The sequence below is a fragment of the Dendroctonus ponderosae genome, unplaced genomic scaffold, assembly GCF_020466585.1.
Source record: "Dendroctonus ponderosae isolate FM_Combo_2020 unplaced genomic scaffold, Dpon_F_20191213v2 Dpon_F_20191213_1, whole genome shotgun sequence".
Taxonomy (NCBI): Eukaryota; Metazoa; Arthropoda; class Insecta; order Coleoptera; family Curculionidae; genus Dendroctonus; species Dendroctonus ponderosae.
This window is the reverse complement of record NW_026017110.1, coordinates 58,869,997-58,886,066: the sequence shown is the minus strand read 5'-3', so window position 1 is coordinate 58,886,066 and position 16,070 is coordinate 58,869,997. Positions and strand designations below refer to the sequence as shown.

General features: G+C 35.0%; 1 protein-coding gene across 1 annotated transcript; it reads left to right on the top strand.

Moving 5' to 3' along the window:
- The first annotated feature begins 1,644 nt into the window (after nucleotides 1-1,644).
- LOC109532852 lies at nucleotides 1,645-15,933 on the top strand. The gene is made up of 4 exons (XM_019897918.2): nucleotides 1,645-1,872; nucleotides 6,857-7,123; nucleotides 10,942-11,034; nucleotides 15,535-15,933. The coding sequence occupies exons 1-4, from the start codon at nucleotides 1,806-1,808 to the stop codon at nucleotides 15,846-15,848; spliced, it is 741 nt and encodes a 246-aa protein (XP_019753477.1). The 5' UTR covers nucleotides 1,645-1,805; the 3' UTR covers nucleotides 15,849-15,933.
- Nucleotides 15,934-16,070: the final 137 nt, after the last annotated feature.

Sequence of the window (16,070 nt, the reverse complement as noted above, 5' to 3'; positions counted from 1 at the left end):
ACACGCCCAGCGCTAGTAAAGTGGGTTGTTAGAAGCACAATCAGAACCTTTGTTTATAGTATCTGATAATATATGCACCCTCTAATTCCATTTGAAAATATTACTGGGGAAAAATATCATGTCAAACCAGATTTAGAAGCGTTGCTTGTCTGAACTGAGAAGGGAGACAGCGATTTGCAAACAATTGTTTTCTAAATGCATGCAGCTAGCCTCACTCCTCATAATTGATTTTACAAATTACTCGGCATTAAATCACCTCAAATTTCACGCCACTGTTTAAACTGAAATCAATCTATCACGACGAAATTTTTGGACAGGTACAATAAACTATTCACGGTATATAGTTCGCACCTTAGGCTAAGAATAGGGTTGTAAGGGTCAACTCGACGCTGAAACATGATTCCACAGAGACCCACAGTTCCTGCCTTGAGTCAAAGTGTTGAAGCCGCTGAAAATTTGCTTGATATTTGATACTATTTTCTCACTCATGTGTTATTTCGTAGGGCATGTTGTCCATTAGTGGGAAGTTTTACTTGAATTGCTATGATAAAGGGGAATTGAACGCATTGGGATTCTGGCTTCGAGATACAGTGCCTCCCTAAGGGCTCTACCGAATGTTATTTGAAATTTTCAAGTTGCACTTTTCGATGTTCAACTGATATTTTCAAAGAGTGACACCAGAGAAAACGACTTGATTATTTTAAATCGGACTTTATTCCTAATTGTTTTTTGGCTTGATCTCATTGCCTTATGCATGATTTTTGTTTGTTTGTTTCGGAACTACCACCAGAATTTGTCTGATTTGTTTATTAATGTTCCATTTGCCGGGTTTTCTTCTGGTTCAAGTATTCAGTTGTCCATGAATTGATTAAAATTCGGCAAATCGGCTTTTGAAACTAACCATCAGGAATTATTAATGAGCCCTATTTGGATTTTGAAATGCCATCAAAAATAAGGATTTAAATTTAATACAAACTGCTGTCGAATTTTCCTTGAACTAAACTAAAAATCGTGTTCGTAATACCTTCTAGATAATTATCGAGTTGAAATCGTAACAAAAAATTTCCGCCAGCAACATAAATCACTGTGTGTGATCAACTTTCTTCTGAAACGAAGCTGGGCGGGCTCCATAAATTATAACCATTGGCAACTTTACAGCATTTTACAAGACACTTTATTAATTAGCATTTAGGAATTAAATCGTATGATGGATATCATTGGTTGGTGAATTTTAGAGCGTCCTCATTATTCTCTTGCAATTTTTAATTGAGGGTGGCCTGGTAAGGATGTTCTAAATCATCAGCCGGTTCTGCTATAATCGATCTGCAAGCTATGTAGGATGCAAAATTGAATGGAAAATGACACCTGAACATGAATAAATAATACTAATATGGATAGGTAATTACTTCCTTGTCTATTCAGAAACAGTTTCTAAAATAACATACTTATTGATATATGCAAATCATGTAACCTTCTTTTCGGTGGTAATGTATCTATTTGTATAATTTATCCGAGTAGATTAAACAAGTTCAATAGAGAGTGAGTGGTCAAAAGAGAAAACAATGACTCTTAAACCGTTATATATCTCTAATAAAATTAGCATTTAATGATACATATATCATAGCGTCTTGAGCTTAGTTAAATATTATGAACACGTTGTTATGACTTCCCGATGTCTATATGAATGCGAGTCGAGTTCATAAACTTGTCGAGCTTCTTTATTGGGTTCTGCACTCCAAATACCAGTTCTTTCATTGGGATCAATTTTAGTTAGTTCCGTAAGTTGAACTTTCGTTCGTCGAGCCATGAAATTCTTGTGCCTCATTTTTGTATTTATCGTCAGTGTTAAAGGATTGACTAGATATAAACCAGGTAAGCGAGAAAAAATATCAATGGCTCCTATCACAGGAAAATGTATAACCGCGACATGGTAATAATAACATAAAATAAATTAAATTTTATCTGTGTAGCGTCGAAAGTTTGAAATTTGTTGGCATGTTTAGTTGAGCTGAGGCAAATCGGTAAATGTTCTGGCGCAAATCCACTAAAACAGACTAATCTTTTTTAATACATCTCCGAAATAAAAGCACGTGCTGAGTTAATACAGATACAAAATCTAGACGAGCGCATATAAATCATAAATTTCCTGGAAATTCTGCGTAGCTGCACAAGAGCTCTACAATACTTCAAAAGTAAATGAGATAAACTAGTGATGCTCCACATATGAGAGTAGTTATAAGCAGGGTTGGGAAAACATGACTCTTTACCGTGAGCGGCCAGGTAACAATTTCAATTAGGGGAAAGCTTCTTTTCAGAACATGTAAAATTTGCCTTGCTACACATATGTAGTAGATTCCAAGATTGCATCAAAGTATTTGGGCTAAAGATGTCAATTTAAATTTTGGTCAAATAGTAATTTTATAGTAATGATCTAGTAAGATCAAGATATGCATGATCGTGGTCTTAAAATTGGTTTAAAATTAATTCAATAATAATAGTAAAATTAAAAGACAATATTTTTATTATTTTTTTAATAAAAGCAAGCTGTGGAGCAAGACACCACAATAAAATAATCTTAAGCTGTTTGCTATTTGGTTTCCGCATGATTCGAATTAAAGGTTAAATCTGAAGTTTTCGAAAAAAAATACATGCTTGATTTAAAGTGTGGATATTCCTGTTTTTTCGTTTTGATTGGGCTTATAATATTTTAACTTCCGCGCACATTAAGAAACGTAAAAACGAACTCCATTATTAATAATAAACTAATAATTCTCGCATGGATTGAGTATGCGTACTGTTTACATATCAACTTTTTTCAGGAATCTCGCAAGGAGAAGCTGTTGCGATATTTAGTTACTACTTGAGGTTTCACTGTTTTATATAATGTGCACATTAGAAGTGTTTTTTTTTTAGTTGAAAAATCGACTCAAACATGAGTGAGGAAATTCGAGTAGTTTTAAGCCAGAAAGCGCAATTTGAATATCATCCATTGAGCACTGGCGGATCCAGCTTTGAAGTCAGGGGGGTCATGTAGTAAAAATTCACTCTTTTGTTGTCTATGAAATTAGAAAGTTTATCGTTAGTCGACATAAACCCAGACGAGGGGGTCATGACCTCTGGATTCGTCCATGCACTTATTCAAAGCTTTGATTTCTAATATCTAAAACGGTTCATTTTTTAAATTATATCTAAGAGCTACCATAACAGATTTAGTGCGATTCAATATCGAATTATTCTTTGCAAGAGTCTTGCATGTAGAGTCTCTTGTCAAAATCTTGGTCTGAATTTTTTGCAAGACCATGGCCAAAGATGCAAGAGCAAGACCAGTCTCGCTCGTCACTACAAAATTGGTAATGGACACTTTATAACAAAACGAGCATTTGGTCATCAAGCGTTATCTATAATATAAGTATAATGCTTAACAAAATGTATACACCATAACATACATATTTCCCTTAATGATGCCCGAGAAAGTTGTCGTTCTAGAAAGTTTCCTCGTTTCCAGACATAAAGAACATGACTATCCAAGTTTATGCTAGTTTTAGAATTTTTAAATGAATCCACTTACATCTAACGTTTATCCGCTCTGAGAAAATATTTTAGTATTGCATTTTTACGTAGGTACATAGATTCACGATTTTTGAAAGCACTCGAGTAGTTTTCCGGGAATTCAGACAAATTGCTTGTTGCTGATCACGACTCGACGGTGTTTTGTGTATGTGAAAAAAATACAATAAACGTCCATTAAAGAGGTGGAAACGTATTGGCGCATACTGAGTTTGATCACGTCAAGTATTTCTAAAAACCACAGCTGAATATAGATACAAGCGAACGATTCTAAAGACATTAAATTTATGCTTAAATTAACGTTCGGTTTGTTTTCCAAACTAAAATCCCGCAACTGCAGTCTTTAAAATGCCATTATTTATTTGCTCGAAATAAGGACATTTCTTACACAATTCCTCTTTCCTTTTCCGGAAGACAAAAACTGAAATCAGGGTCTCTCAGCTTAGAAAGCACATTATAAATGACATTCCAAGATGTCTACCCTCCAGCCGACGCGTTGCGCCTGGATTCTAAGTGGGCTAATTGAACTTCTAAGATCTTAATTAAACACATTCTTGGGGCATTTTCATACTAATAAAGCTCTAAGTTTGATACCAAAAATTCTATAACATCCCCACTTAATTGTCCAAGACTCGGCTTTTAAACTTAAGCCGCCGGAGATCCTTGGCGGTAATTTAATTATGGAAAGTTGCACTTTCCATTTGAAACGAGCATCGAATTTGGTCAATGCTATTACGAGATGTTCGAAATCTGATCAATGAGTACCATTAAAAATGCCAATAATTGACCAACGTTTAAATATGCAAGAGCAACGGATCTATCTAGCTTATTTGTACTAAATTTAATTCCAAGACAGTGGAACTTGTTCTTATTCAGCTGAAAAAATGAGCAGCTTCTAGGTAAATTGATTTAGAATTGTAACCACTTTGTCTAATACCAGATAATTTTTAGAATATTAAAGGGTTCCCCCCTATTATTTTGCATAAATTTCCATCATACATCGACAAAATAAAATTGTTTTGTTGTATCGGCGGCCAAAACGGATGCATTATTATTCCTGCAGTGTTGTCTCGCTGATGTTAAGGATTTTTCTCAAGAGTCTGTAATATGCCAAGACTCGGAACTTTATCTTCGTTAGTTTGTAATTTCTACTTGTCTTGAATCACTATATACCAAGGACAGGAAGTTTCGCCGAGCTTTTTACTACTTTGGAAATCATTTTCCAACTTGAATCACGTTTCCACAATCTCACTTGCTCGACTAAAAATTTTATGGTAATTAGAAAATGGGACGCAGCGAATTTCTAACAGTTCCAATTTCATAAAATTATTCCAGAAAAACTTTTTTACAATTCAACTCAACCTTTGTAAAGCATCGGGCGACACGGAAGAATACTGCTCAATATTTGAATTATGCCATGATTTTAATTGCAATTAGAGACTTAGTGCTCAAAAACAAGGTGTTTTGGTTCAAAATGTTCCATTTTAGATATTAATTAATTATAGCAAATTTTGCCGATAAATGCCTGTTGTTTTAACAAGATCATTAAATTGTCTTGTTAGCTAATCTGTTACTTTTTTTACAAACTGCTTGTTGGGTATTAATTATTTATATTAATCTAATCTGTTACTGCTGTTATTGTTGCTTTAATTATCTCAATGTATGATTTTTCCTTCCAGGATGTCCAGGAGTTTTAAATTACTGATACAAAATTAAGCATTTTGCATTGGGTTGATTAGGAAACATTATTATAAAATTATCAATTATTAACATTTATATAATGAGTATAACAATACGCGGAATACGTTTTCAATGTTGCAGCACTCTAATGACGGACATGACGAGCCGTAATTACATTCGCTATATTAAACCAGTGCCATTTATTAAGTTCGGTTATCAACCTAGTTTATGTTAACTTGCTTAATTTCGCCAGCTATTCGGAAAGTTTCTAAGCTACCTTAATGTGACAAGATTCGAGCAAGACTGTGGTGAAGGGAAAACCGGATATCGCGGTATTTTGCAATATTATTCTGGTCAGATGCATTTATCTACTTAAGATCATAATTATTTAATTAAATTAAATCAACATTTAAGTGGCAATTTATCAAAACACCTCGGAACTGCATATGTTTTATTTAATTTCAAGCTTTAGCTATTGATGTTGGTTGACTATGAAGGATAACAGGAGTTTTTAAATTTTATATATATTTTTCAATAGTGAAACTATTAAATGCAATTTAATAAATCGGGACTTAAGTGACACCAGGAAAGCCGTACCTTTGGAAAAGACATACCCAAATAACACACGCAATATTACTTCATTTATACATTTTCAATAAAAGTTTGGGACAAGATATTCAAATTTATTTAAACCCCGGCTTTATTTTGACAGGGAATCGAACGCGCTTACTATGGAGTATAAGCTTCAATCCATCCTCTATCCCCATACAGTATGTATTTGTTGTGACATTGATACATTAGAGAATTTGATCAGCTCATTCTCAGCTTGTTTTATTTTTTATGACCGATATTTTATTGTTTTCCATTTCGGGCCAAACTTTGCGTGATTTATGGCTTCACGTAGAGCGCGTCAGGTTGAGCCTGTTAGTTTGACCGATTATTACTCTAACTATGGTTTCACCAAACCAGTTTAATTGGGTTAAAAAAGTAGTAAATTTTAAAATAATTTTAGCGGTGTGGCATATAGGGGTTTAATTATATTAAGCTGTTTTATAAAATGGATGAAATAGAGTCCCGCATTTGAAAGCTTCCTACGCATCGCAAATTAACTAATCTCGTTCGTAATTATAAAAACTGTTTGAGTAAAATTAATAATCAGCAAGTTTTTGATTGCTCGTGGTTAAACTTTGTAACCTCCTGGACTGAATTAGTGAAAAATGGCTAACAAGCGCATTCAAGCCTAAAGGCACAGGATTTACTTTAAATGCGAGATTCAAAGCTTTACTTGAAATTTCAATAACAAATTAATGGCTTGATTAACGGAGAAAAGTGTGGCAATGGCTGCAGGCGCTGACTACTTCGGAAAGTATTGCATGGCAACGGGCGTACATTGGAAAGGGTGGCATCAGCAGAAATATCTAGCCGTCAGCGTCTTGTAGAGTTCAGCGTTTTCTATAACTCATGTTACACATTACGAAGAAAAACGCACGAATATACAAACCGATTTTTAACTAATGGTCGGATTTGAGGATGGTTTTCATTAGAAGTTTTTCAATTTGTTTGCCTTGAAAAACTTTAACGTAAGTAAATGAGATGGAATTTGTTGCAGATTCTAACTATATGCCCAACATCTACTATGACCCGAAAACCGCAGCGATTTTTCGGTTATCCTCCATCGAGAACATGTTGATATATAAGAAGCAAAACCAAAGTGAACTAAGTCAGCTAAAAACCAATGGATTGAAACTGGGAGCAAATGACAAACATTCGATTTTGCGTCGAGTTGGATTTCGAAGTAATGGATGCACGTGTCAACAGCTTACTTGTGGTTGCTGTCTGGGTATAAACTTGAATCAATTTCAATTTAATAGAGAAGGTAAGTGGTTTTCAATTGAGCCCTATAACTGATACCAGTTTCCATTATATTGGGCATATTATCTAAGGTCTTGTTGATTACCATGTGAAATTCAGTTGATCCTGAAACGCCAAAATGGTACAATATAGGTAGGAAACGTAACTGGCCACAATAATCTAATTTGATACACAGCTCTTGTTATCATCTCGATTGCTGAATATTAGGCACACGAAATTGTATAATCAATTATCTGTATGGCTTTTATTTAGAGCTCAGTAACAACGAAATTAGGTAGTCCAGCTAATCTCTTTGAAGAAAAACCTGCGAAAAATGGGCCTTTTTTGCAAGCATTTTATTGAAATTAATAGTTGCGTTGATGACTAAGAAAAGTTACTTTTCCCATCAAAAACTCCCGATGGTTAGGAAAGCTCTAAATATATTGCAGCTAGTTGCTTCCAAGATGTTTACTATCTCAAAATCCTATCCTATAAATAATTTATCTTTGGATCTACTGCATTATTTACTAACGCTTGGCTATTGGAACTGATCCTACTGTATTCAATAAATCTGTTTAGCATACAGTTCAATACATTTCGAGTTCCAGACATCTTAAGTTATGTTATAAATGTAACTATCATTTTATGAAGTTCGAATATTTAAAAAAGTGCCACTTTAAGGGCGTAGAGGCATAAATAAAGGTAATTGTGGCAATGGAAACCGATATTTTCAATCACACATCGCTCTTATCTCCCCTGATGTATTTATGTGGGGTCTTTAGGCGCTAAACGACAGCATAATTGGGTTTTAACTGAAAATTGCATTAACTTAATATGGGCGGTTCTGCTTCCAATTCCAAAATTAGATACGTTACACCTGAACATGGATACTTAACTGAGTTCCGCACAATTAATACATTAGAAGCGTCCTCAACTGTTTCATTATCTCTTACAAGTGTATAGACGACGGTATTATGAAGTACTTTAATGAAAGCTTGGCTGGCTAATGAATTTAGGTTTAGGATGGTTCCAGAAATATTCAACTCTAGCGAAATTAATTTTTTATTGATAAGTTCTACATGGTTGAGGCAAATTCATTTTAACAGAATGTTGCTCTTGGGGATTTGGCCACAATTTTTTTATATAATTCTTAATTACTTTTATTAAGGTTTTTAAACAGTGAGCCTTAAGCCGAAGAAAAATGATATGTGTAAAAAACAAAAACGCGCGGCGATTCGTAACTTTGGAGAACGCTGTCAGATTTGCTATCCAAACGTTAAGGCAATTTTTCTACATTAATTTAATTAGTAACTAGAGAGTACCTTTTGCAGCTTGAGCGTAAATAAAACGCAACATTTTTGAGGGAATCCATATACCCAAAACAAGTTTTCAAAAAATAATATGCTGCTGTAAAGTTTCGGCAAGCGCCTGAAATGTCTGTTAGCTTTAACAAGCTAAATGAGTTGCTTTTTTGAAAGTGTTCGCCCACTCAGCCACATACTACTAAGATTTTGCAGGAGCTGAAAGCATCTTTATCCGGCTAAAAACCTGAAAGGCGTTATTGCATTTTTCGTCCATGAAGCCTAAAACAACAAAGCCCTCTTAAGTTGCTTCACGGCTTAATTAGAAGGGCTCATTGCAGCAACAATCAAGGATAAGCCGCTTATATAAAATGGATCTCGTTTACTTATGTCTCCAAATTCCCTACAAAAAAACATAATTACAGGTAATGCGGGGTGACCTGTCCATTATCAGCACGTTCTGAGAAAATTTAGAACGTAAGAAGCAGGAACTCCAATACTGAAGGCAGGAGCCGAAGTAAAATTGATTTTGTAATTTTGCCGCCGGAAAATAAAGTAAGGGTTTTCTCTTTTAACGTTTGTGGCGTCCAACTAGATACTTTATGCATATCCTAACAGATTTAGGCCCCTGTAGCGTTCTAAGACAAAATTAGAGAACAATAGTCTATGGAACATTAACCCTCAAACTAGCCATTGTTTGGAACATAAACGGATGCGGAAATGAGCTATATAGTTATGACGTCATTAGTTTCAACGACGTGCTCGTCCTGAGGAACGTGTAGCCAGACATTTCGACTACGATGAACAGCAAAATAAAAATTTACCTACTGGTGGTTTGATTACGACCAGAGATTTCCAGTAAATTATTACATGCTCCCCAGAAATCCACTGAGAGGAACATGCAGCGTTTAACGGAAATGAACTATTTTTACAGCTCTTATCTGGAGAAATATTTCATAAAGTTCTATCGCGGATTTTGTCATGCGTTTTTGCTTCAGATGCCATTTCGAGTAAAAAACTATGGCTTGGTATATTCAAAGGGGATTCGATTTAATTTATTTGTCCTTTATGACCATGGCATGGTCTTGATAATGACACTAATAATAATAAGATTAGACATAGTAATGGTAAAAATATTGCCTACATTTATATAGCCTACATTGAAGATTTACCTAATTTCCATCCCATGCAAAGCCGTTTCAAAAAAAGCAAAATTTATATCAAAAGATATTCCAATCGGGCCCTTCTACAAGACCTAAAAGTTTGTAGCGGCTACCCCGAGTCACCCTGTATCTCCAAAAAAATAAACGCGCGCGCGATCCTCCATAATACTAAACAATATTTCAAAAGAGTCTAATTCTTAATTCTTATTCGCAAGCGAATTTAATTCCAGTTTGTGCACTTCTATAAGCACGTTACCTCAGATAATAACCCTCTGTTAACAGTTGTCTAAAGAAATCGAGTTTATATGAACGCCCGCACATTTCTCCAAGATTTGTATTGTCAATTTCAGCGTCTTCATTTTGACATTCTTGAATTTTTTTGCAGAACTGTTCAGTTCAGCCTTCGTTAATCTTCGGAGTTTTGTAGTGGATTTATAGGTGCCCTCAAGACATCCTGACGTGTTGAGATTGTTCAGGCGAAATTATTAAAAGTGCTTGGCAAACTTTAATAGGTCCTTCCAAGTTTTATTTAAAGTCTGTTCAAGCCCTTTCAGTTCAGTCTGCATTCGGCGTAAACATTTATTTAAAGCTGAATCTCTCTCCAACCAAGCAAGATACGATATCTATCAAAATTGACTTCATCCTTCCATCTACCCTTTCTCAAAGAGCGGTTAAAAATATTTAACTAGTTACATATAAAGTTACAGAGCGTTTTCCTAAATAATGGATTAATGCTCATAGGAAACTTAATAAACCACTCAAGATTTCTATTAGACTTACAAAGCAATAAAAAAGTTTCTCCTTCTCATAGGGTGTGAGTCAAGCCAATAATATTTTCATCTTGAGTAGCTAATTTAAAAGTTATTCCAGAACGCTATGAAGTTTTATTGCTCAAAAGAAGTTTTAAAAGTTCCTCCACAAAATAACACGAATACACATTTCTATAACTCGGACGAGTTTTTTCTTCCTCTATTTTAATGGAGAGCAGTATTCTTTTCAATTAGTTGCCAGTTACTAGTGAGAGACTTAAAAGGGTAGTTGTACGTGCTTTTGCACCGCGTTTTCGTTGGAGGAATTCGCAAAAACATCGGCCAAATCGTTTAGAAGCCCGCAATGCGAACTTCGAAATTTCCGCTTAAAAACTAAGGATCGTTGTTTATGGATAGCTGATGCAAACATTTAAATATTTGTTACAAATATTGGCAACGTGTCAGCGAAATAGTCCGCAGCAATTATAGGCTCTTTTCTAATAAATTTACTGGGTAATTTCTGAAACTTTTCTTGACCTGGAAACACTTTCATTTACCTAAGCCCAAAGGTTTCAGAATAGAATATTATTTCAAACGCATTCGATTTCGACAACATTTTTTTTATTCCAGGCTGCATGAACTTCACCTACGACCCGGACGAATTTGCAGTCAACATGGATATGATTATGGATGGAAATCCAGTGTTTTCAAACAGTTTTTCTGGTAATAACAACTGTTAAAGCGATTACATCGGCATTTTTTTTAATTACAAAATGTTGCACATATCGGCAGATGTGTTAATCTGAAGCACGATCTAAAGCCGGTTCGAGTCAATTTGTTCTGAACAGCTGTATTTAGCCTGAAAATAACACTCCCGAAATTTGCAATTAGCTCAATATTTATTTATGCAACAGTCGTAGCTAAACATAATGTGCTTAGTCGAAGTCCAACTAGTATAAACTGACCCACCCTGTATATTGCACCAACCGATGAACTTAAAGATATTGTGTGTATTTTATAGGAATATTTATTTAGAGCATACAGTGGCAAACAATAGGTAATTGGCAGCTGAGAGTTCAAGGGTTTCACAGAACAGATAATAATCTGAAAAATGATATCATGTGGAAATGTCGTTGACTATAGTTTCCACTTTCCCACAATATCGCCTCAAAGTATTTAGGCCCACAAAAGTCGTTAGCACTTTTTTATGTGTGCTTTTGTCTGGGGTTTTATTTAGCAGAGAAACATAAAGTTTCCAGTTATTGTGCCCTAATAACAAGATTTTCGGCTTACGCTGTACAATTTTTTTCGGATATTTCTTACAAATAACATTTCAGCCGGAAGTGGGCGGTTTAAATATGGTTTTTCTTCGTTTATGTCTGGAATAAGAAAGGTTCCTTGGAGGCTATAAATAAAATATGGACACAATGGTCTGGTTAGAGTTAAGTGATTTTCTTATTAAGGCCTCAGATACGATTTCTGTAGAATAACTATGTACGTCAATCTCATAGCTCCAGGATGTATTAAAACGTTAAAGTAAAGCTTTACGGATTTGCTCAACGACGTATGGATTACGACCCTTATGCCTTTTGGGCATTCGAGAAGCTCTGGTGTTTTTCTAGAGGCAAATTGCTTTCTGCATGTTTTAAAGCTTTTTCTACATTGATTTCTTGTTGGCAAACATGGTCGATGCAATATATGTTGGTGTGGGTCTTGACGATTTTTCATCATTTATCCAACAGCGAATGAAAGTATCGATCGGTATCCAGCCAGTTTGTCAATTTATTTCCCAATTATTGTTAACCCTATCGGGGATTTCTATACAAAGTCCAATCATTCTGAAATTCGTTACTTTTGAATACGTAAAACGATTAAGTATATTTAGGCAGAATTAGTTCCCAAAAACAAACGGTTGCCTCACTTAATTTACATTTGTTTCATCGTATGTATCTCAGTAATATTTCCCAACATTGAAATTGAATTAATAAAGGACAGAATACCTTCAAGGGCTAAATATTTTTCGAACCGTGAACTGCCTGGCACAAACAACTCTACAGTCTTTTGAATGTTTGATCACAGGCTTTCTGTAATCTGTTCCCACCAATTAAATCTCTTTTAATTAATGAAAGAATCTCCACTTTGTCTCTTCTACCATGAAATGAGTTTTCAAAAGGGAAATATCCGTTGGGATTATTACCTAACCAATGGAACGCGTATCCTTTTCAATTAGATATCGATTGGGAAAACCTGTTTTACTGTTAATAAAATTAAAAAATAAAATAACTGTAATAAAAATTACAAGCACCACATATATAGTGAGTCTCAAAACTAATGTATAAATTAATTTTAAATTCTGTATAACCGAATTTCTGGGACTTCACTGTATAATTTCCACATGAATTAGTAATTTTATTGGTAATAATCCAACATACAAAAAACTATGCAGCAATCGAGCAAAATGGCGGGTTTTATTCTAAAGGTTTCACCATGGCATTCTTTCCAACTGCTGCCAATTGGGGTTGTTAAACTAGAATTTTCCCAAGTTGCGGCTGTTCAAAATGAGCCCCCAAGTGCACGCCTGTGCATAAAAATTCACCATTTTCAAACGCGACCTGGAAACTCGTCAGAACTTTGTATATTTAAAGCAGAAACTCCAATTGAAAATTATACAAAACTTCTATCGATTCCAAGGGCTCGTTTCGTTTCTAGTTCGATTTGGGTTACCCAAGTATGAGCTCCAAAATTGCATGTCTGAAACTGAAAATTCACAATTTGCAAACTCGGGCAGATAAATTCCCGACGTTTTGAACATTTAAAGAAGAAACTGCAACTAATACATTTTCAAAACTGCATTCAAGTCCAAGTGCCCGTTTAGTTTCTAGAATTTCGAAATTACACTTTCCTTTACACAAATACGAGCCCTAAATATGCATGCCTGCATTTAAAAATTCATACTTTACAAACCCGCACAGATAAATGCCTGCGTTTTTGGATAGTTGAAGACGAAATCGCATTTGATAAATTGGCAAAACTATAATCGATTCCAAGCGCTCGTTTAATTTCTCAGATTTTTCAAAATTGCGGTTACTCAAATAGGAGCCGCCAATGTGCACACCTGAATCTAACATTCACAATTTGTAAACCAGCACGGATAAATGACTCAACTTTTGGATATTTAAAGAAGAAATCTCCATAAATGTACAAAACTATAATTCATTCCAAGTGTACATGTATTTTTTTAAAAATTTAAAACATTCTGTTACTCAAATATTGGCCCAAATGTGCACGCCTGTGCCTAAAATATCACAAGTCGCGAACCCGAGCAGATAAATGCTTAAAATTTTTGATGTTTATAGAAGAAATTCCAGCTGATAAATCTACACAGTTTGAATTGCAAGCCCTAATTTATTTTCTAGAATTTTTCAGACTTTCGGTTAATCAAATTTGAGCCCCAAATGTGCACGCAACTTCGCAAACGAGCACAGCTAAATGCCTAAAATTTCGGACTCCCGGAAAATCCCAACTGATAAATCAGCAAAATTTGAATCGATTCCTCATTTATTTTCTAAAATTTTTCAAACTCAGGCAGTAAACAGCACACTGTTTTCACCTCTTTGGATTTCCCCTCGCATGGTCTCCCATGTCATCGCGCAACAAAACTGCCATTTACCTCTGGGGCACAACTTTTTAATGTTTTCAACCAATCTAAAATTCTTAAATTTACCTATTTATAAGGGTTAATCGTTCATTTATTATAACAACATTTACGCACTCTACTTGAAAACACAAACGTCACCACTACTACTGTTCGTTATTTTATATAGAATGCTCAAATTCCAACTGCTCCTAGATGAAAGCCAATACAATGCACATAGAAAACTCAATAATCGTTTTGTGCAACCGCTGGTTCAACAGTGTTTTTCGCTAGGAGGAGTAGATAGCAGATTTATCTTACTTTTAATATTGACTGCTGTTTCATTAGGAGATTGCTTTCTCCTAAAATATTATTTGCTAACCCTCTTTAATAGAATCTGGTGCTTAATAACGTAACTGAAAGCTGCTCTGACATTGTCGCGGACTAAAATTTTACCTTATCAAGTACTTTGTATTTTATATTAGCTTATATTCATTGTAAAAGCTTTATGGTGATTTCCGTGCCGATTTTAGATTATATTAAGATTTTTAACAGGACTATTATTAACAGGAATTGTAGGAAACTAAAGCTATTCAGAGCTTCTTTTCGTTAAGCAGTGGTTTATTTTTCAGCTGGTTAATCACTTCTGTTAATAGTGTCTCAAGTAAAATGTTTTAACCTCCATTCTAATGAGTTCGCTCACTTGTTAATCACCCACTGAAAATAAATTAATTAATTGGCCTGTGTTTTGTAATAAAACAGAACAATCGAGTTGTTGACGACAAACAAAACATCGAATGAGAACCTCCCCGAAGTCAACTCCAACAATAAATAATTAAATACTTGGAGATTTGAGGCGAAAAACCCTTCGGGCCTCTTGAGCCTTTTCAATGCATAAGAATATTTCAGAGCTGCTCAATTTAATTAATTGAGGTCGAGTCCTAGATATTTATTATCGTTTCGTTTACTGTGCTTAAATAAAAGAACAACATGGGGATGTTGGATCCCAGAAGTACTCAGTTTTTGCTGTGTGGTGTTTCGCTTTTTCCTTTAAGCTTCCAAGGTAACCAGAAACTAATTTTAATTTCAATCAAAAAAATAGACGATTTTAAAAGCGTGTTACTAAATTCCACAACTCTTCAAGGGAAATTGATTTTTTGTGCAAATTGTTTTTTCCAATTTATTCGCTTTCAATAAAAACCGGCGGCCAATGGCCAGCAAGGCCTGCGTTAAATTCCCTCCAACAATTACCCGTGTTTTCGGTGTTGTTTTGAGCACAATGTTTTTCCTTCAGGTAAATTTCCATTTGAAGTTTTAGTATTTTAATTCCGGTCTGCGTTGATAAAATTCCAGCCATTAGATTTTTTGATTCTGCCGTTTATCGATCCACATCTATCCGAGCTTTATGAATATTCACCAGATCAGGGTGGGTCTTACCCTTTCGCCCAAGCACGATTTAATGCAAACCGATATGTTTTTCCTTTTCCTGGGCTCATTGTGAACCTTGAACAGATTGTGAGGACTTGGATTCAATTTTATTTTTTACTAGCAAATATTTTAATTGGGTTTTTAACAGGTTTTTTTTTCAGCAAGGAATCCTCCAGCCTTGTGCATACCAGTTCCGATACCTTATATTCCGCTTCAAGTGGAGACGTGTGCAAAATTATTTGATATATATACGCCCGGACAAAACTTGCATATGTGCTTTGATTTCGAAACTAAGGTCGACAGGGCTACGGTTCTGGTCCTGCATTTTGATTGTATGCGAATGGGAAATGACGGAGTGGCTTTAGTAAAGCCTGGCGATTCGGTTCCACCATCCCTAGTTTCCACGACTCCAGCACAGTTTGGATCTGATGTTTACGATCCAGTAACGGAAATTAAGAAAAATCAACCAACCTAAGTTGCCAGACATAGTCACATCTTCTACTCTTAAGTCGTTTGTAGGTTATTTGAAAAAAAAATATTCAAATAAATTTTACTGCCTTTTTGACTTTTTTATTTGCGTTCTTTGTAATTTTGCCGAGCCCGGAGAACCAATTAAATCAAAAGTTGCTAACTTATTTGTATTCGTTTGTACTTGGATGTTCCTTTGTTTCCACCATCCTAGAAATATACCGGTCTT

Bases quoted from the DNA above. Each gene is read 5' to 3' on its own strand.
- LOC109532852 (XM_019897918.2), top strand. From the start codon at position 1,806: ATGAAATTCTTGTGCCTCATTTTTGTATTTATCGTCAGTGTTAAAGGA. The intron at 1,873-6,856 runs GTAAGCGAGAAA...AATTTGTTGCAG, and splicing joins ATTGACTAGATATAAACCAG to ATTCTAACTATATGCCCAAC. The intron at 7,124-10,941 runs GTAAGTGGTTTT...TTTTTATTCCAG, and splicing joins ATTTCAATTTAATAGAGAAG to GCTGCATGAACTTCACCTAC.